The sequence below is a fragment of the Puntigrus tetrazona genome, chromosome 7 (genome assembly GCF_018831695.1).
Source record: "Puntigrus tetrazona isolate hp1 chromosome 7, ASM1883169v1, whole genome shotgun sequence".
In the NCBI taxonomy this organism is placed as follows: Eukaryota; Metazoa; Chordata; class Actinopteri; order Cypriniformes; family Cyprinidae; genus Puntigrus; species Puntigrus tetrazona.
In genome coordinates, this window is record NC_056705.1 from 40,661,100 (window position 1) to 40,684,085 (window position 22,986).

The 22,986-nt window shown below is 40.2% G+C and overlaps 1 protein-coding gene across 1 annotated transcript; it reads left to right on the forward strand.

Moving 5' to 3' along the window:
* The first annotated feature begins 805 nt into the window (after positions 1–805).
* Positions 806–21,745, forward strand: LOC122348698 (astrocytic phosphoprotein PEA-15). Its single transcript, XM_043244468.1, has 4 exons — positions 806–1,125; positions 19,822–19,996; positions 21,300–21,455; positions 21,548–21,745. Exons 2-4 carry the CDS (start codon positions 19,825–19,827, stop codon positions 21,610–21,612), a joined length of 393 nt encoding a protein of 130 aa, XP_043100403.1. The 5' UTR covers positions 806–1,125; positions 19,822–19,824; the 3' UTR covers positions 21,613–21,745.
* The last annotated feature ends 1,241 nt before the right edge of the window (positions 21,746–22,986 follow it).

Genomic DNA, 22,986 nt, shown 5'->3' on the forward strand with positions numbered 1-22,986 from the left:
CACTGATACCGATCGACTTCATTCTCACCAGCCAGCATTTGCATTTCCAATGCACCGATGCCATTTCCATAAAACTCAAACGTAAAATGCAAATGTTAAGATACGAATGGCCGGATGCACCGCGCCGTGATTGAGCGCCCTGTGCTTTATTTCAATGCAATCATGAAGTCTGCACTGTTTTCACTCCCTGCTCTTTGGATTTGCGACGTATCAAGAATTCATGAATGCATGGTCGATGTGGGGATGAGTATTTTCTGCTAGATTTATAGTCCCAAGAGGGCCGTGCAGTTTAATCGCGTCCATATAACACCACAAGGTCAAGTTAACACGTTGAGGAACTATTCAATAAACAAACAAGCAGAGGCTCAGAGATGATAGATAGATAGATAGATAGATAGATAGATAGATAGATAGATAGATAGATAGAACAGATCTCTTTTTGGTTATATTTTATCTTGACTGCCGCCTGTGGACAGATGCGGAGCTGCAGGACATTCCACTCTCCTCCCAAAAGTAAACCGCTGGAATTCTCTTAAAATTATCTTTAAAATTCCTGCAATGCTGTGATGATTTATTTTAAAGATCGATGTGGTAGCTCTGCTTGACGTTTCGTCGGCGGCGAGCGTGATTAACGAGAGAGAGAGAGAGAGAGAGAGACGAGGATGTGGGATTGTGTGGAATAAAAGGAGGAGGGATTATCTGACCGGATAGCAAAGTGACATCAGGCCAGAAAAATGCGTGTATGTGTGTGAGGCTGCAGATTCAGAGAGCGTGTGACTGAGAGAGAGAGAGAGAGAGAGAGAGAGAGAGAGAGAGGGAGAGAGGAGGGGGTTATTGAGAGGAAAAGGCGTTTCCATTCTCAAACCGGCGAGACGCTCAGAAACGCGCGAGCACCATCCAGAGAACGGACACGTGAACTTTCCGCCGCGTCTCCGCCGATAATAACCCAGACTCTTGCGCAGATATCCACGCTCTGATGTTTTGACCCGACTGGGTTTGTGCTGAACTGGACTTCGTATCTGGGTGAACCAAGTGCACCGCGGATCTCATCCATCACCACCGGGAGCATCATCATCCTCATTTTCATCATCATCTTCATCATCGCCGGATCACCGGGCGCGCGGAGTAAGTCACTCGCCTTTCTGTGAAAACTGTGATTTTATAGAAGTAGAATGGTTTGTACCTTTGGAGCACCGCGATGAGTGTTTCAGTGTGATACAGTGTTGTAATGTGTATCTGTGTTCAGTTATTGTTGAGTAGCGGGAGATAAGCGCTGTAGAGATTCACGCAGCCGCTTTCAGGAGCGCGCGCCCTATTAAAACAATAATTTAATTATAGTTGTGTCTCAACTACACCGGAACAGAATCCGAACCCCTCTCCTGTTGTTTTTCACCACAGAACCACATTTCAATTCTTTTCAGCGGCTGTGTAGATTAATGACCGGTGGAGTCCCAAACCCTGATTTTTAACTCGCCTTTTAATTTGAGTTTAACCCAGGTCTTGCATAATGCAGGGTAAGTGATGTTAATGCGTGGAATTCCTCTGCACCGCCTGCTTTCGCAAACAACCCTTTTTTTTATGTACACCCACAAAATCTGGCAACCATCGAACATTCTGGGTTTATTAGTCAAAGCAGCTCAGTGAAACTGCTGTTGAAGCGCTCTGGATAAACTCACGACACAAACCCGCTTCCTGTTGGACTGTAGCGCTTCCCTCTTCCTCTCACAGGCGCTTGTCGTCTCTCCTGAACCAAGCAAAACCAGATCCGAGCATGGACTGAGCAGATGCAGAATCTGGCAGCGACACAGGTGTGTGTGTGTGTGTGTGTGTGTGTGTTCCTGCACCTGGCCAATGGTTTCCGCTCTCCTATCTCTTATATCGATTTGTGTTTTGCCTGTGGTAAGGGAAGGACGCAGCTCAGCAGAAACACACCTCCCTCATTGTCCTTGTGTGTGGAGAGTGTTTCAGGCTGGCATTGTTTGCTGGCCAAGAATGGTGCTGCAAACCTTGTTTAACAGAAACTTCAGACCGTGAACGAGCCAAAACCCTCAGCTATACTGTTTTCATCCGGTCCCCGACTGACTTCGGTCTCTTCTTCCACACAAAAGAATCATCAGATTACAACCAAAACATAAAAAAGGCAGATCACCTAAAGCAAAAATGAGTTGCTTGTCTGTTCTGCACCTTACACTTTATGTTTCTTTGATGTACATTAATCTCCGTTTCTGGTTAAAATCCAAGCAAATTGAGTGTTTTTTTTGGTATGATGGTACCGTTTTTAGATCCATTGATGTAAAGCGTGTTCACTCACGCAGATGCTGTTTCTTAATCCAGCGGCGTTCTTCTAACGTTATCTTCACTGCTGTCTCTGATTATTTGCTGCTTTTCCTTGATGTCTGTCAGGAGCGCCCGAGGCGTTTGCTCTCGTCTGCTCTTCACCTCACCATCTAGACTATTACACTGAAGTTTGTAAAAAGACTTGTCCCTGCAAGTTCTGGTCGCCTGTCTCTGGACGGGTTGTATATTTTGGCGTAATGCTGAATGACACAGGCTGGCAAACAAAAGCGTTTGATGAGGAGTGTTCCAGTGCCATGCGAGACTCTCTTGAGTACTGTTACATAAGGTCCATTTGGGGTTTCAGGTTTGCTGTGAGAGTGTGTGTGTGTGTGTGTGTGTTTGGAAATCTTCGTCGTGATGTTCAGTCATCTCCATATAATGACCGTGCAATTTTATGTCCGCTCTGGTCTCACTCACAAGGTCGAGCTGAATCTATTCTCTGTTCAGTTTCGTTTAGAGCAGGCAAAGGTTCACAGCAGCTCTGTTGCAGCAATGCTTTCTTAACCTCACTGTAGTTGCTCTGAATAGTGTTCATCCCTGTTTGGACGGGACTATTTTTATGAGGTGGTGGTGTAATGTAATAATACCGAAGCCTGTCTGTGATTTTAATCCCATTCCAATCGGCCGCATTATTAATTTCATGTCCATTCCTAAAGATTCTAGCATCCTTCGAAACTTCAAATGTCCTGAAAGAACCCTGAATAAGGATATATATGTGTGTGTTTATATATATATATATATATATATATATATATATATATATATATATATATATATATATATATATATATATAATGGTCTGAGCAGATTAGGTGGAGGTTAAAAGCTCATTCTACTGCAGAGGAACAGAGAGAGCGAAGGGTCTGGAAAGTGTTACCAAAATGATTCATCAGGCACTGAAGAGTGTTGAGGTGAGAGCAACACAGATTCATTGGAAATATGTGCATCTAAATACATTTCCGCAAACAGTTTTCAGCTGAAATGAACGCTAGAGGCAGTAAAACTTGCTTTGGCATTTTAAGAATTCCGTTCTTTAGGTTTGTTCGTTTGCTCGAGCGGCGTGGAGTTCGACTTGAGATGTGGAGAACCCGCGTACGAATCCTGTCAAAGCACGGTTACACAAAACAGTTAATGCAACCGCAATACACACCTGAAGAAACTTGATAAAAACGCAGCAAGACATGCTTATATCAAAGTAACAAAAACATGCCACTCACTGTCTTGGGTATGTAATAACAGTGCTGCAGAAATATATTTAGAGGCAGGTATTTCCAGGGAACCCGGACGTCAAAGTCTTGAATCTGATGCGCTCAGAAACAGGTAGACGTTGCTGTAAAATGGCTGTAAACTTCTGCAGTAACAATGATCGGCAGATTAAAGCCATTTGATCATACCTGATGTGTGTTTGGCGAAGAGAGGGAATATTCGAGTTTAGAATATGTTTAGGTTTAGGTTTAAGTTGTCAAAGGATTATAAACAAATAATAATAAAAAAAAACTGTGGACCAGCAGCTGCTGAGGGGACGAGCAATCTGCCCTCTGCAGCTTCTCTCACATACACATGCTGAGACACTCACGGGTACACACACACACACACACACACACACACACACACACACACAGTACCTCTCACAGTTCACTCCCTCTTCAGCCAAATGAAATGTCTCGCTGGGAATAATTGGATTTGATAAGACCTGATTCACTTCAGACTTCTGCACTCAAATTGTGGTGTTACTGAGAGCATCTGCCAGGGACCGAAGCGCAGTGTGTGTGTGTGTGTGTGTGTGTGTGTGTGTGTGTTTGAGCGATGGTGGGTGTTGGAGTGGGAGTTAAGTAAAGGCAACATGATGCACCGCTGCTGTTTTATTTGGAAACAAATACATATATAAGCATCTATTTATCTGCTTAAAGAATCGTGTGAGCTGATTGTTCTGTTGATTTGTTTACAGTCTTTCCATTTGGTCATTTACAGAATCGATCTTTCCACAAGCTTGTTTACAGGATACCGTCAGTTGTTTGTTAGTTTTTGGAAAACAGTGTTCTGGTGCCTGCTGGTTCTTTTATGGATTTTAATTCTTTTTTTTTTGTTTTTGTTGTCTTTTAGATGAGAGTAACGTTAAAGCATGAGAGCTTCAGGTCACAAAACCGTTTGAAATTCAACAATAATAATTTATTATTTAATATATATTCAAAAATTAAAATAAAGTAAAATAAAAAAAAAAAAACAATAAATATACTTCAAACACACATCCAAAATTACTTTATAATTTTATATTACTTTATAAAATGGGAAAAAGGAATTTAACAACCGAATAAAGGTTGTTAGAAATAATCATTTGAAATCAAATTCAAATGCATTTTTTATACAAAGCTAATCATTGGGGCCCAAAACAACACTGGACCCCAATGACGTTTAAGAAAATCCTCTTTTGATTTCCACACAAATTTTCAGTTTTTATACATCGGCAGTCTCTTTTCGGCTTTGATCAAATTATAACATACCTCACAGCAACTTTCATTTTCACAACACGGCTGAAGCGGATGAGGGTCGTCATAGCAACGGCTTTCCTATACCTCGATGATGTCATGCTGTGATGAATTGATCGTTTGTCTGAAGACACTCGTGGTCTCTTTGATTTCGCTGGATGACCGTTAAAGACATCGATCCGCAAATATTGCCTTCTTTTAATGTATTTTCATAGTATTCCATGGATGTAAAAAACACATTAAAATAATTGTAAATCTATAATCTTAAATGAGGGTAGTAGCTTTCAAAACAAATGTACGGAAAAGCACAGATGGACAGAAATAACACAGAAAAGCACAAATTATGAATGACACGTTAATGCTGTGTGTGTGTGTCTGCGGCTGTCCTGACACACACACACACGCTCTGATGTCTAATAAAGCAGCACGACTTCTCACCCGCTGATATCTCAGCATGAACCCTGAGGTGTGTGAAACCATCGGCCTACAAACCATCTGACTGAACGGCACACCGCTCCCACACAAACTACGTTACCCACAATCCCCCAGTGTGGGGCTGAGTCACAGAGAGCCATCAGGACACGCAGTCGTGTGCTCTGCGGGATCTGGCCTGCGCTCATTCACATCTACTGCTACACTCAAACACAGAAACAGGTGGAGATGCATCAGGCATGCTATGATTTGTTATGCTGGCTCGAGAAACCCAACATATCCTTCTTTTATTTAAACGTATCATCATTACTAAAGGGGTCCTGAAATGCCTTTGCTTCTTTTTTATTTTTATAAACAGATAAAATAAACATTTTCTGTCCCGTTTTTAACCCCTCTCAGCTGTGATTGGCTAATAGGTTGTGTATGATTGACAGCCTACGTTCCTCAGACAGATGCTGTTATGATTCGGGCAAAAAAGCACAACTCAGTACATGTCAAAATACATCTGTCAGAAAAGACAAAGCAATAGTGATTGTGTAATAAAAACAGTTACACTTAAGTTGCGACCTCATATGGTGAGATTTCCATGCAAAGAAACCTTTAAGAATAGGAATCGATAATAAATTCCATTTCTGATTATAAAAGCGCTTTAGAAACTAAATTAATATCTCAGTCATATAAACAAGTTGATTCAAGCCTCATGAGTCCTAAGCAGATATTATCGTGTGCAGCCAGTGTTTGGGGTGTGTGTGACTCTGTAGGCTGTGGGTGGGTGTGATTGGCTGCAGATATGATGTGGACCGTCGGATGAAATGCAGCAGCACCCTAATGAGGGAAAAAAATCAATGGTAGAATTGACTTCTGTACTTGTGCGGGTGTGTGTGGGAGTGTGCATGTGTGTGTAAGAGCACAGCGAAACTCCGAAACCATCTCCAAAATATCCGCTGCCAGTGTGGAGGAGGGACAGAGCGAAAGAGCTTGAGAAAGGAACAGAAGATGAAGGTCCAGACTGAAGAAACCGAGTTGAGATGGCTGTTTGGAAATGCTAAGCTAGTGCTAAAATCCTAGCAGATCTGGTGTATTGTGTAATGTTTGACCTCTGACCTGGCTGATGGTGGACGGTGTTTTAACCTCACGGCTCAGGCTCGGCAGCGTTTGAGTCACACGTTAACACCTGCGTTCAAATGTGTACCTGATAAAAACACCTCCATCACACTTTCTCATCAGGTGAACCGCATCGCAAAAACGTACCCGTTGAACGCTAGGCAAAATCGTGTCGTTTATGATTAATATTTGGAGACTTAATCGCAGGGTAAATGCAAAAATGTATTAAAGGTTCAAGTTAGATTAGAGTTGCTTTTTAAGTAAGTCTGACAAACACAATAAAATGCGTAGAAGGGATGTTTGTATGAGATGATCCGTTTACGGTGATGTGTTTTAGTCTTTATCTAAGCCACATGCAGACAGATCTCCACACACACACCTTCACTCGCTCGCGTTTCTTTCTTTGTCTTTGATCTCTCACACACACACACACACACACACACTTCGAGCGCGAGCGCCTCTTTCGTTCTCCCTGAGGCGGCGTGATATTTTCAGCGTTAATGAAGTAAAAGCTTTCTCTTCGAATACGCCGTATATCGCTCACCGAGCCACACGGACGGAAACGACTCGATGAATTCAAGCCATTTACTCTTTACAAAATATCACAAAACATCGGTAATGACATTCGTAAAACAGACACAGCTACGCATAATACGATAAGTTTATTTAATTCGGCTTTTCCTCACAAAGCCCAGATGCCACAATTCACATTTCTGGGGAATAAGGTGGAAAGCTTGAAGACGTGTGTTCAGTGACTCATCAGAAGGTCTGAGAGAGAACAGACTCTGACGTTATGCTGGAGATGCATGTGATCTGAGCGAGGTCTTTCTGGAGGCGACGACACTAATGTTTGCCCTACAAACCCTCACCGGTTTCTTCTCTTCATTTAGTGAATGTGCACGTGCTCGTTGATACAAATGATCGGATGGTTATTTTTTTGAGCAGCCAATCAGAGCATTGGAATGATTTCTGAAGGATCATGTGACCTAAGCGTTCAGCTTCGTAACCAGAGGAATAAACTGCGTTTTAAGACATATTCAAAAAGAATATTAAATAGAATTGGATAGCAAAACATACAGCTAATTTGGAACTTTTTTAACTATTATAGGCCTATTAATAAAATCTATATCACAATTTACTTTCTGAATGCTGGGGCTTTGAATTCATTTTTGCATTCGCTCTTTCTCTCTGTCTCCATCTTCTTACAAATTTGACAAAGACGTGAATGTTTTCTCCAAGTTGTGAACTCAGCAGTGACATGAACATCATTCTGACCCGTTAAAACCTGCAAGTCATTGGTTTGTCTTTTGTCTGAGAGTCACACACACACACACACACAAACAAACTTACTGACTGACCTCTTAGAACAGCCTGTCACAGCTATCACACACACACACACACACACACACACACACACACACACAGCCTGCTTTTGTCTGCCGTTCTTTATGTGTGTGTGAAACAGAGGCCGTCTATGCGTCGAGTGTGAGGATCCCATGTGTGTCTGGCCAGGTTCTTCACATTGTGTGTATGTGTGTGTATATGTGTGTTTTGTCTCCTTTTCCCGTGACTAAACTCTTAACACCCCTCACCCTCCATTGGGCCCCAATCCACACACACACACACACACACACACACACACACACAGACACTCGCAGCACATGCCAGTGACTTGTATAGTTTTTATACAACACAAAATACTGGACACATTCCCACAGTCTTGATTGTAATGCTTGCAGCCGCCTGTCACGTATTGTCATGACAACTGCACCTTCAGATTGTGATGATGTTCCTCAAGGACAGAGAGCCGTGAGAGTGTGTGTGTGTGTGTGTGTGTGTGAATGCCAACATCCAAACTTCATTCACCCGCCACATGGCTGATGTCCCCATAACAACGCTTGCCTTTCAGCCTGGAGACTGTAACCTAGCAACAGGCAGGAGTGTGTGAACATGTGAACCCGGGCTGATGGTGCGAGAGAGAAGCTCCACCAATCAGAGCGCTTCTCAGGCGCCTCTCTTTGACACCAGCAGGACTGAATGGAGAGCAAATGGAGTCTGTTTCTCAGAAGTTTCTCTGCAGAGAAAACAAAGACAGGATTCTCACATGTAGAGTTTCAGAGGACAACTCACAATACAAATAGTATGCTTGTTAGAATTCATTAAAATCTCAGAATGTAGCACTGACTTTATAATTACTGTTATAGCAAAATGACATATTTCTTTCGATGTCATCATTAGTCATGAATTATTCTACAAAGCTTTACTGCCTTGAAGGTCATTAAAAATGGCATAAATTAATTTTAAGTAGTTAATTACAGTATTATTTTAGGCTATTTTCTTCTTTTGGAGTTTAAAATCAATATCAAGTTAAAGAGGTTATATCGGGCACACACACACACACACACACACACACACACACACACACACACACACACCTCTGGTTCAACATTTCAACAGATATGTCTGTGATTGGCTATATAACTTAACGCAGCAAAAACATATTAAAAGAGAGATCGATCTCCAGAGCTCAAACCATAACACACCGTATAGTTTGGCAAACCAGCACTAAAATGTCATTATTACAGCTTTACTTGAGTGTAAAGATTTCTATTGATTTCGTTCTCTAGCACGCCTGCACAACGGGGCCTGGGTTACATGATTTTGCTAAAAATAACATTATGTTGTGTATTTGGTGTAATGCAATGTGTTTAGATGATTTAAGGTTAGAGAAAGAAAAAAAAACACATTATTTTCCACATACTGTAAGTTAATGTTCTCTGCCTCGCCTTTCTAAAATACATCAATTTGTACAAAGCTCACGGCTTGTACGGAAGCCTGTGACGGAAATGTTACACCCCTTACCATATTTGGAAACGCACAGCGTCTCCACGACAACAAGATCACAGCCAGAATAAACATTTGGGTGGTGTTATGGAGGTCTTCCGAGCAGCAGTTTAGATTTTTGGGGCTTGTTTGAATGAAGTATTTTAGGAAAGCATGAATAGAAAAAAAAGGTACTGTATGCACAAACAGCTTGTAACATCCAAAGATGAAATCACATCATATGACGCTTCAGCATCACTGTATGACGTACTGTACACTAACATATAACTAGGAAAGAAATTAATAAATTTATCTAGGAAGGATGCATTAATAAATTGATCAAAAGGGGCAGTGGAGATTTTAGATTTTAAATAAATGCTTTTATTGTGAAATGAAAATTATCTTGAGCGCTATATATTCTTATGATTTCTGAAGGATCATGTGACACCGAAGACTGGAATAATGATGCTGAAAATTCAGCTGCGCTTCACGGAAATAAATGAACATTTATTCACATAGATGTTTTAAAATGCTATATGTGTTGTATGTTTACGTTTCGGATGTTTTAAATGGTAATAATATTTCACAATTTTACTATATTTTGGATTTAAAAAAACGCAGTCTTGATGAGCAGAAGAGACCCCAGATGTTTGAATGGTGTTTAATGAACACAAGCAGTCTTTCTAAGCCTGGAGCAGATTCTCAGATTCTATTTGCATGCTGCTAAATCCCAGAAGAGTTGCTCATCTTTTCCCACGATATCCTCAGATCTGCAGGCTTTCAGAAGCACTGATGGTGTCTGTGTAGTTTATAGAGGGATGTGAACGATTCAGAATCATCTCAGAATCAATCCACTGAATTATAAAAAGGATTTTAAACGAATGGAAAACAAAGGTGGTTCAGGTCAGTGCAGTGAGGTGTGCAACACTGAACACGGGACTAGTATTTATATCACAAAAGAGGAAATAAGAATAAGCTTATGACACTGTTTGCATAAAACACGTGTCTCACAGGAATTAAAACACGTAACGTGTCATTCGTTTTCCGGTTTTAATTCCAGTTTTTGTCTGGAAGCGAATAGCATTGTTAATAAAGCGTTGTTTTTGTGTCATGTTGTGTGTAACTGAACCGAGCGCTGCTGAACTTCTGTTTGTGTTGTTTTCACATAAAGAGCTCTTGATGTGGAATGAGAAAACTGGTTTGAAGATGAAGCCAGAATAGAGTTAGGAGGTGACCATAGCAACCCAGTGACCAGGGTAACCTAGTGATAGATCGGCATTTAAGAGATCTGTGATGCAGGGCACACACACACACACACACACACACACACATTCACACACTAATGAATGCACACAAAAATGCTCTCATGCGAATCCCACTTGCTTCTATTTTTGCATGTCTTATCCTGTTACACAAACATGCATTCATATTTGCACACACACAAACACACACGTGCAATAACACAAGCTTTTTCATTCAAACTCGTAAAAGGTCACTGGGTCACTTCCTGTCAGCATCAAGTTAAACGCTCCATTAGATGATGAACAACCAATATATGTTCTCATTCACTCTCTCTCACACACACACACATTTTTTTTCTCGCAGAGAAACCGCATTTACATTGGCACAAAAAATCCGATCTTTTGCTCACATCTGACACAAATCGAATTTAAACCTACATTAGTCTGTATTTCTCACAATGAGGTGATAACGTAGCTGTAGCCTAATTAAATCATCAAGCTTCAGCTGCTTCACTGTTAGGCTGCTCACGCCTGCATTCTCTCTCTTTCTCTTACATGAATTCATTCAAAATACAATCTTACAGCGCTACTTTAGATAAAATAACGAATGAAAATGACCATTATTTTTTGGTCTTCGTCCGTTCAGTCACATTTTCTGCTGCAAAACGTCTATGATAACTGTTGTCCATGCTGGGAAATAATAAAGCCCACTCAACGTGAATTCTATAAATAATTTTAATAACACGGCCTAAATGTCTACCATCTGTAAAGCAATCAATTGGGAATAATGTAAACATAGATATCGGATGTCTTTTAAATAAAATTATCATATCATACTATTAAAATTATAATTAAAGAATTGTTTTAAACTAATATTTACCAAATTTTTATTTTTTTTATACAGGATTTACTTTACTGTAAATACATAAAGCAGTATTTCTGGAAAAAAAGATAAATTAATAAAATAACCATAAATAAACTCACTGCTTACATTTAATTTAGTATATTAGAATTAAATATTAAACTTATTTATGACAGTGTTATTATTTTTTTATAAAACCCTATGTTTTCCACATTGCATAAATTACGGCTTATCTAATCAGGGCTTGTTATATACCGTTTGTAATCAGAAATCCTGAGTCATGATCCAAACACCCAGATACTTGCTCTGTGTGTGAGTAAGTGTGCGTGTTTGCATGTGTGTGTGTGTGTTGTAGTGATGTGCCTCACATCTGGCATTCGTGGCATTCCAGCGCTCGGTATCGGCGCGAGGCCAATCTGTAGGACGAAATGAATGCATTGACTCTGAAGGCGCACATGCAGGACAAACGCATTACTCCAGAGGTCAGAGGTCAAGCGCGGCTAACGAGAGCTGCAGATGCAGGAAGAGGAGGCGGATTTCCTCCGTCCGCAAGCACAGCGCCGCTCTAACACTGGGAAAAGTCTGGTTGCCACGGAGACCCAGCTGTGAGAGACCGGCTGGCCTCACTTCCTGACGTTGCCATGGCTTCACTTCCTCGCTGGGCTCGACGGGTCACGGAAAAAACAGCAGCGAGACGCAAACAACTTCCTCTCTTTCCTCCACCAACAATCACAGTTCCTGCTGTTTGCAGCCAGGCCGCTGGAGAGTCTCTGGATTTACCTGTCAACAATAAACCTTGATCCCTTTTAGAGTATTTACATATTATGTGCTAAGCAATATTAATTAACTAATTAACATGGGTGTTTTAAGGGTTAGTTGGCATTTAATTTTGCATAATTTATTATTTTTTTCTGTAGTATAAGTACATCCATGTAACGTAAATGGGTCACTGGAAAATAAAGTGTTATTAAAACAAACACAAACAAACAAATAAATACATTAACATATAAATAAACTAACAAAATAAATTAGTTCCTCTGGCATGTGTAAATTAAATGTATTTAATTAATTTCCTTAACAAAACAAACAAACAGTAAGGGGCTAGTTGCATGTCTCCGCCATCTTGGATTTCGGGTCTAGCGAGTGTGTGCATAGATACTTCAGGCTGTGCTACAAGCCAGAGAAATCTAAATATTACCTTCTATAAAGGGTTACAAGATTTATAATTTCACTTCAAATGCAAATAAGATTTACACCGCTATTATTACTGCAATTGTTAACAGAGCTGGTGCATTTAAAACTTACATATGTGGGTCCCATGAATGAATGAAATATACACCAAGTTAAACTCATGGTGTGTATGCACAGCTACGGATTTAGTTATTATTTTATTATTATTTTTTAATGAAATATGCTATATACCTTGTAAGACATGGGCTGCAATTGATCTTCTTAAATATCCATTTCTCAATTGTACACAAACATCAGTTTGTTCCCTCTTCATTTTCACATATTTTGATGTTTTATACATAGTTAACTTTACATCAAAGATTTTTATATAAAGATGCTGTAAAAGGATACAACTAATACATGACTAATTTAAAGGTTTGTTTGTACTGAAAATTTATGCACAAGAAATCTTAAAAATACATGCACTGATTACGCCGATTATGCAACCGGCGTAAGCTTTGAGGAGATGAAGCAAGTGCTGGCAGTGATGCCGAAAGTGTGGTCTGAAGACTCAGGGTCGCATTCCCTCGAGGAACCATGGTTACATACTTAACCTGATGACATTCCTCTTCAGGAACTTTAGCTGCGTCAAAGCACTTATGGGCAATGAGATGCCCACACAACTTGACTTGCTAATCCCTACCTAGTGTGTGTGATGCACAACTAGGGTGAGAGAACAGAGGAGACGGGAGTGGCTCGCATGTCCAAACCATAAAAAACGGGTCAAGGGCGTGGACCACCCTGCAGCGTTATAGATGTCCTGGATAGAGACACCAGATTAAAAGGCCTTGGATGCTGCCACACTTTGGGTTAAGTGTGCCTTGACCCTTAGAAACGAGGGGAGACCAGAGGACTCATAGAAAATGGTGATAGCATCCACAATCCACCTGCTGAGGGTCTGGTAGCAGGTAGACCACCCTTTGAAGCAGTTGTAGAATCTGTCAACCAAAAGGCGCAATGTCATAGGCAGGTGACGTCAGAGACCACGAAAGCATAAAGGCACTTGCGGCAAAGCCTGCATTAGCTTCATGGGGAAGCTGAGATGCACACCAATGAAAAGGGAAAAGGGTTTCAGCGCTTGAAACGCGGCCAGAATCTCCAGACAGTTGAAGTGCTACGTGATATGGCGTTACAGAGACTCATCCGTCGTTAATGATAACTGGTGACACAGAGCTCCCAGCACCGGGCCCTGATACAAAAACAAAGGTTTCTCCCACGCGAACACACCGTCACGAGACCCTGATCATTCAGAGTGTATTTCCCCTCAGGGAATATGTCTTGGTCTTGAGCCACCACTGTAGGGGTCTCATGTACAGCAAGCCAGAAGTTATCACAGTGGACACAGCTGCTATCAGACCTTGCAGTCTCTGAAACTGCTTGACAGTGAGTGACTGCCTCTTCCTGTCATATAAAAGGATGGAGACATGGGACTATGCATCTTTTAGATCAATTGTGACAAACTAGTCCTTGGATTTGTGAATCGGCTTGCCTCAGCGTAAGCATCTTGAACTTTAGCTGACTGACTGAGCGATTCAACAGATGCAAATCTAATATTGGACACAGTCATAACCAGAGCCTGCTTGGGGTCCTACCAGACTGGGAATTACAGCGCTGAAGGACGGTGGTGAAATGGTAAACTGAATTATAGCCATTATGGCCAATTATGGCCAATAGCCATTTTCTACAGTTTGCAGGGCCTGTCGAGATACATGTGTCTTAGAGATGGTAGCTTGGACACTTGTGATGACGCACAACCAGGAGGACCACAAACTACCCATTTTAGAGACCCCCTCAGGGGTGACGCACAGCTGATGTCTCTTGGCAAAGTAAACTGAGCACAGTGGAAAGCGAGGATACCACACTTCTCCAGAGGGGTCTGCCCTCAGAAGTCCTGTGCCTAATGTCAGGTTTTCTTAGACTAAGACCTCTTAGCCATGCAGATCACAAATCTTGCTTCATCTTTGAGGTCTAGAAGAAGAGCGTCGATTAGAAACGCCGACCTGCCATAGGGTGGTGCGCAAACAAGACGCTGTCCTTATGAGCCTCCCGATATGAGAAGATGGTACTCGTCAAGGGATGCTCAGCCCAGAAGCCTCCTTAGCTGAAAAGCGATGAGGAACAATGTAATGCCACCACTTGCACACATGCCCCAATGTGTCTGTCAACAACCACAGTCGCAGCCTTGTTGTTTCGCTAAAAAGACCCAAAGGCACGAAATCCTGCTCTTTCAGCAGGTCTGTCTTGTACAGGGAAGCCTGGTGAAGGCTCTTTGCTTGAGAAAAGAGCTTTCTGGGAGTAGAGAGCAAGCTATGTCTCGAGAGAGCCACTGCACACTTTGCTCCATGGCAAGCCACGCAGAGCGTGTGTGTCTCTGGCAGTAATGTAACGTTTGCACAGAGATCACACAGTGCTCACAAAGTAACTCGCACTTTTGTCTTTGTCTTATGCTGGTCTTATCAAACTTTACCGGTATTGGACAGAACAATAAATAAGACTCACAGGACATGAAATGTAACAGACACACAGATGATAGAAAGCCGATGCCAGCTTTTTATGCTTTCCTGGTCTCTGACGTCACCCACCTATGACGTTGCACCCTTTCATTGACAGATTCTACAGCAGATTCAGAGCGTGATCATGCAGAAGGTGTTCCCATAGTGTTTTCGGATGCAGTTTGCGTTCCCGAAAAGGAACCAACAATTGGTCCACCCTCCTCCACAGGGCAGCTCTGAGGACGTATGTGTCCAGTGCTGGCACGCAAGAGCGTACTAGAGAACTCAGCCCCAGCGCAAAGTCAGCCAAAGATGCCTCTCCACCTTCACCATAGCTGCCATCGATTGCCAGATGGCTCGAGCCCTGTCTTTGGGGCACGAAGGGAGAGGTTTAGCGCTCCTCCTGAGCTCAGTGATCTCATCACTACTGATGTGATCACACTCATCCAGCTCCTTCAGCAGTTTGTAACACCGTCATGGTATGACCCAATGCCGAGTACCCCATGCCAACCAGCGCTGAAGTTGTGCGAAGCTTGTAGTGCAAGGATGGAGCCTTTAAAGATGATGCGGCAGCAGACAGATAGCTCACCCACCTCAGAATTAACCCAAATGGATTCAATAATTAATTTATTAATTTGTGTGTTTATAAATCAATTAATTAATCCTTACCTTTCACCATTAATTTGTTAATTCTAGTAACTATAATCTCAACAATTATATTTGGCAAGCTGATTCAAAATTTGGTCAAAAGATTATTGTTTATAAACTCAGAAATTGCTACTGAATTTCACAGCAGCAAGTAATACATTGAATTAAATGTAAAACAGAAAAACTTAAATACTATTATCTTGCAAAATGTAATCTATACTCCAATTATCTCCATTCTAATAAACAAAGATGAACAATATTTTGATCTGTCTCAGTGAGTGAGTGATGCTGAATTAACTGCTCTTTATCTAATTATTACTCAACACACTCAACGGTTTTATCTATTTATTTATTGCAGTGTCCTTACATTGATACCTGCTTTTCTAATCGGCGAGATTGTTTAATAGTAATCTCTGTCTGTTGTGTTATTGTGTACCTGAGAGCTAGCGTCTGTCTGTTAGCATCTGTCTGTTAGCGCTGCTGTGTTTTGATGCTGTTGAAAGCAATTACCGTGTCTGAGCGAGGAGCACTCAGTGCTTTAACTGCATTAGCTTCCACTATCATTAAACATCACCCTTTAAACCTTCCCACAATACAGACGAGCCGGAACACATATCCAACAAACAACACATTTACCCAGCTTCTGCTGCGTTGCTGATTATTACAGTACTCTACTGTAAAAAGAAATAAATCCTTGATCAGATTTCTGAAGGTGGAAAAATTCTTCTTCTTTTTTTTTAATAATGATTAAATATCAACAGCACTAATTGGAAAGCTATTTGTTTAACTCCCTCAAGAGATGTGTATGATAGCGAATCCAGTCAGCCGTCTCCATGGCAACTATAAAAACGGTTAATTTCATGCGGTGGTAAATAATAGCGCAGAAAGTCAGTCAGAAGACTCAGTCAAATCAGCAAATCATGATCTGATACAATCATATCAGCAATCAAATACCGAGGACATTAATTAATACATCATCTGAAAGCTGAATAAATAATCTTTCCACTGATGTATGCTTTGTCAGGATAGGATGATATTTGGCTGTATTTGAAAATCTAGAATCTGAGGGTGCAAAAAAATTGAGAAGTTGTCCAAATTAAGTCCTTAGCAATGCATATTACTAATAAAAAAAGGTTTTGATATATTTTACAAAATATCTTTATATATGCTCTTCATATATCTCTCTCTGTATATGATATCTATATGTACTAATTGTAGTAAATTATAGTAAATTATAATTTTGACCTGTACAATATATTGTTAGCTATTGCTCCAAAAATACCTGTTCTCCAGGGTCACATATAATCATTTATTCACAGATTGAATCTGGATGTTTAATTCATGTTGTGTGTCTTGTTCTACATTTCTTTCGGACTTTCGGAGCATATTTGGGAATTTCCAGTAATTGATATGTTTTTCTTGTCTGGATATGATTGGGTTATGTCTGATTGTCTGGGTTTGTTTGTCGGGAGGCAGATGAAGCTCACTAAGTGAATTTCTCTCTGGACTGGACAAGTTGCTTAGAGGACCCTGCAAGGTCGTTCTCGTGGTGGTTTGATGTTTTGTGATTATTCTGATGCGCTTCTAGAAATGCATGACTCCTTTATTTGTGTATTTAATGAAGTGAGATATACTCTGCTTCTATTGCTGTATAACTGCCGTTGCTAGTTATGCAAAGTTTCATTGTTTAAAACAGCTTGAGCTGTTTCTATGAAAATTTCTCGACGTTTAGTAACCGCTATATATGTGGAATAATTGACTCGTCAAATTAAAAGCGACGGCACAGCTCAGGTATAACTCCTGGGTGTCCATTCATTTTCAACGATTCAACAGTCAAACAGCAATTATTCCTCATGTAAAGAATCTTGATTTGGTGAATGACTATAATTACAGCTCTCTATGAAATTACCTTTTTCTTTATTCCTGCAGTTGAATTTTCTAGCCTGAACTGCTTAGCGTACAGACTTAGTTTATGTTTTGTATTTATGATTTATTTCAATGTTAAAAAGGAGAAAATCTCTAACAATTAGAGGGACAATATTTATATTCCAGTAAATGCATATTGTTCATTTAGCATGCATTGACACACTGTTATAGATTTACAAAAAATATTTTGATTCCAATTTCATATTTTTCTGTTTTGGTTACAATTTTATTGATTATGCTGTGTGCTTTTGTCTTTTTTATTATTTAGTTATTCTTGGTATGCCTAAAGGGTTTATTATTATTACTATTATTCAATTAATTTTTACTGCAGTTTTTATATTATTTTATTTTATAACTATAATTTCCGTGGATCAGCGTCTCTTACACCTGTTTGCTCACTGACTTGCGATTGGCCTCGTCTTTCTTGAGTTTATAGACATGTTGCGCATTCACTTTTATTTTTGCACATTGCCAACAAAAAAACAAAAGACAAATCTAAAACCTCGCTGCTACATTGGACATTTTCCAGCCTTCTTTCAGATTTCCTTCAGAATCTGCACATCTAATTAGACTGTTGCAGCTCTGAGTGCAGGACACTAGATGTGTCAAAGTGTATTAGCATGGTCTTTATGTGTTATTGTTCTCAGTGTCTTCTGTCCCCTGCTGGAGGCTGCTGTTAGTGCAGCGCTGGATTTAGGTCAGCAGCAGATCAGAGCACTTTACAGATAAACAGCAGCGTGTCAATACTCTTTGTACGGATGTGAAATCTGTGTGAAAAAACTGTGTGTGTCTATGGGATGTCTTCGAATGTTTCCCACTCTTTCTATTTCTTCCATCACACACACACACACACACACACTGTATTCTAGCAGTGACATTGAGGGTGATGAGTGTGGAATGTTTTCTCTGTTAAACCGGCTGCGGCAGTACAAATAATACATTGTAAAAGCACAGAGGCGTCCATCTTGGCTCTGGATCCTGCACAGTTTCCTCAGACCTCTGTCCTCGTGTGGGCTGGGAACTGCAGAAGCGTTCGGATTGATTTGTTTGCCATCACAGCGAATGTGGTCACGGCGTAACATGTCACATCTCTGTATTTTGACAACATAATGATAGCAGCGCCGGTCGCGAAGGAGAAACGTCTGAGGAGGTGTTAAGATCCTGCGCTGGTTAGTCGTGATGTTTGTGAGCTCCTCTAGAGGGAGACAGAGAGCGCCGCACCACAAACCTTGACCTTAGATTGTCAGAGTCTGTCCCAATACACACGACTGGCCACTTACTAAACACTTAGAGGGCTTCAGAGCGATATTTGAATATATCCAAGCATTCATGATTAGAAACATGAGCTCACAGGGTTTCTATAGGTCTTAAAAAGTCTTAAATTGCACTTCCACAAATTAAGGCCTAAGAAGTTGTAACATGAGAGGAGAGTGTCTTTATATATATAATTAGAAGCACTACAAAATGCACTTTTTGTGGCAGCTGTGGTTCGCAGAATAAATTTGTAAAAAAATCCTGAACACATTTACCGCCAAAACCTGTAATTTTACAGTATTAAAGTTGATTATATGAGCAAAATACATTTGGAGTGTCACACAGGGAATTCTGGGATTATCAATATGAATTATACACTGATTTGTTGTATTTACTTCAAAATACTGTACAATTAACAGCATTTTACTGTAAAATTACATACCATTTTTTTGTAAACAAAAAAAAAATACATAAAATAGTTTTTATAGTGTAAAAAGAGTTTTTGCAAAAAAGTCCCACTTTATGTTAGGTGACCTTAACTACTGTGTACTTACTTCAAAAACTAAGTACATTGCACTAACTGTGCTCATATTGTGTTGCAAAACACTTCTGCTGCTATTAAGGTGGAATTCGGGTGAGATTAGGGACCGGTTTGGTGGTATGGGTAGGTTTAAGAGTGAGTTAAGGTGGAAGGGACTGGTCAACAGTTCAGTGCATGTAACTGCATAAATTAATTACAAATGTAATTACATACAGGTATTTTTAAAAATATAAATACAACATAAAGACATGCGTGTACACAATATGTGCATTGAACCAAATGATTCATTTAAATGTTAGTAAATAGTAAGGCCACCTAATACAAAGTGGGACTAGTTTTTGTATTACTAAATACAAAACTAGTATCCTGATGACACACGATGCTCATATACGAAGCAGAGCAGACGGTGTTTTGTGCTTATCTGTTCTCTCTGTGTCTTTCTCAGAGGATGTCTGAATACAGCTCGTTGTTGAGTGATCTGTCTGAGAACATCACTAATGAAGACCTGGAGCAGCTGAAGTCGGCCTGTAAGGAGGACATCCCTGAAGACCAGAGCAACTCCATCACCTCCTCCAAAGACTGGTTCAGTTACCTGGAGAAAAATGACAAACTGGCACAAGGTGAGGCAGACCATGACCTCTTTGGTCTCAATCGAAGACGCCAAACGAACATTTCTCCTAAAATAAAAATGTATTCACTCTCCTTCAGGCTGTGTGAATGAGTCAGGCAGAGATTACTTATGAGTCACCGATTATATTCCTCTCTCTATATATACATAAATACAAAAATGTAAATATATATTTTTTTATTTTCAAAGTATTGAGACATCCTGTCATTAGAAAGCATGAACCAATGATGTCTGACACAACTGCCTTTTAAAATAGTACATATTATGGAAATAGTATACTTTTAAAGAATACACTTAAGTGTGAACTTAATGTGATGTGTTTTTGGTCTAATTGTAAATAAAACGTAATATCGCATTATTACAATAAAATAAAAAAAGTATTATAGTTTGATATCTATAAATTGATATGTATAATCTATAACATTTTTGACCCACCATATTTTACTCACCCCCAAGACCATCCTAGGTGTATATAACTTTCTTTTTTAAGAACTTTAAAGCTTTTTTTATCTTTTTAAGCTTCGTTGCCCTTATTTTGAAGCTCCATAAATTGTATATATTCATTTTAAAACTAACCTATACGCCAACCATGGGGTTAAGACACGTCTTATGAAGTGGATTGATAGGTTTTTGTAAAAAAAAATTGTGGTTTGCCTGTGAGTTGAGTTCTGGTTTCTTGGCTGACCTCTGACCTCTGACTCGACGTATGATCGGAAGCTCAGAAGAGAATAGACAAATGAGGATAGAACAATTCTAAACACCGGTAATGAATTAAAAGTGGAAAACGAGAAGTAAATAAAGTGTCGAAAGAATGCGGTTTGCGGCTTACGTCATGCTTTGAGTCACAGGTCAGAGGTCAGCCAAGAAACTGGAACTGGACTCTCTTGGAAGAGCCAGGATCGACTATAAAAAAAAAGATCTCTAACACATTTATATGCGTTACTGTTGATGATCGCATAATTTTTCATATTGCATGCTTGCATACGTGACCATGCATTTCTTCACACGTCTTCTTCTTCTGTGTTTTTGATCGAGTAATTCTAAACTCATTCAGGAGGTATGTAATAGTGTATAACAGTGAGGACACGGAAACCCCGAAAACGATGTGTTTGTTGGGGAAAGAATGAAGCGCACTTCTGCTTCAGCCACCATGTCTGAATAGGTTTAAATATTTCATATTCCAAGATAGAAAGTTTTGAGTTTTTGTAACCTCATGATGACTTTTCCCTTCATTTAAATAACGAGCTAATCGAGATTTCAGTTTGATGAGACGTCTCTCTGTTTGTCTTGCACAGATAACCTGTCCTACATAGAGCACATCTTTGAGATCTCGCGGCGGCCGGACCTCCTGACCCGGGTCATCGAGTACCGCACGACCGTGCTGAAGATCTCCGAAGACGACGAGATCGACACCAAACTCACACGCATCCCCTCGGCGAAGAAATACAAGGGTACGCGACACTCCTCTTTAACAGTCCCCGTGTCTTTTACTTACTTTTCGTCTGTAACAGAGCTGTCTTTGCGTCTTTCCGTTGTGTCGCAGATATCATTCGCCAACCGTCAGAAGATGAGATTATCAAACTGGCTCCTCCCCCCAAAAAAGCGTGAGGTCAAAGTTCGTGACCTCTGCTCCTCATCACCAGAACTTCATCTTGCCCATCGTCACCAAACCACGCCCACTGCACCGCCCACTCCACCTCCTCCCACCGAACAGACGCCAAGCAGCCAATCGGATCGCCAAGACGCTTTACAGCCACGCCCACGCCACGGAGGCACGGAAAACTGAACGGAAGACAAAGCAATGGACAAAAAAACAGCGACCAAAAGACTTGCAGACTTGCAGAAGTGATCGGGTCGTAGGTCAGGTTGCGTGTCGGAATGAAAAACAATCATTCTGTGTTCGCTGACGCTCGTGTATGTGTGTGAGAGAGAGTTTATTCGCACCCTCGACAGCGTTGAGTGGGATCGTAACTTTGGTCAGATCTTAACTTGGTGAACTAGTGTGAGTCTAGTAGAGAAACCGGTTTAGCCACTGATCGCTGTTCCTTTAGACACATTTATTCCCTGGTTAGTACCGCAGGTAGACTCGAGGTCGGTACATTCCCTTTAAAACTCGACTCATATCGACATTTAAAAGTGTTACAGAGGGTTCGCCTCTGAATTTGTGTGATTGCCACTTAGAAAGCCAATATTTGCCTTCTTTAGAAACGAAATGCATTATTGCAGGGTATGCAATTACCTAGTAGAGAATTAATATCGCTTTTTATATTTCTGTATGTCATACTTCTAGGAAATATAGTTTGTCAAATTATCGGTTCTAGAAGAAATGCTGCTTCGTATCAAACGGCAGCGGTCTTATATATTAGCATAAATGAAGTTTCTCAGAATTGCTTGGGAGACATAATTAGATGTTTATCTTCTGTTATTAAATGTGTAACAGGCCTAAAAGCACTGTTTGTGGATGATTAGAACGTGGTAGAACACAAAATCCTTGGGAAATTCCAAAAAAAAAAAATCTCAATATGTGTTTAGTAAAACTTTAGCTCCATTTCTGCAGTATTTGCATCAGGAAATAGAAGGCATATATTTTTGTTAAAACTTTAAATTGCTCAATTTGACTACTTCTACTGTGAATTATTTATTCAGATGCCTCGGTATGCCATTATATGAAACATTAGGATGATATCACATATATTTTTAGCTGATCATTTATATACTTATAGAGGGTAGGAAACAGCTGCAACTAAAACAGGGATGTTTATGTCACACGTATGGTTTAAAAATAAATAAATATATATTAATGAGACGGTAAACTACTATCCATAAACTGCAGCGCTCGATATGTGGCCAAAACTCTGTACGGATCACTTTTAGCTGTTTCAGTATATTTTTATCTATCTTTCATCCTAACACAGCATATTAAGATTGTGCTGCGTTTACAAATATTGACTGATTGTGATATTTCTTCGCCTTTTATTCGCA

Bases quoted from the DNA above. Each gene is read 5' to 3' on its own strand.
- LOC122348698 (XM_043244468.1), top strand. From the start codon at position 19,825: ATGTCTGAATACAGCTCGTTGTTGAGTGATCTGTCTGAGAACATCACT. The intron at 19,997-21,299 runs GTGAGGCAGACC...TGTCTTGCACAG, and splicing joins AAATGACAAACTGGCACAAG to ATAACCTGTCCTACATAGAG. The intron at 21,456-21,547 runs GTACGCGACACT...GTTGTGTCGCAG, and splicing joins CTCGGCGAAGAAATACAAGG to ATATCATTCGCCAACCGTCA.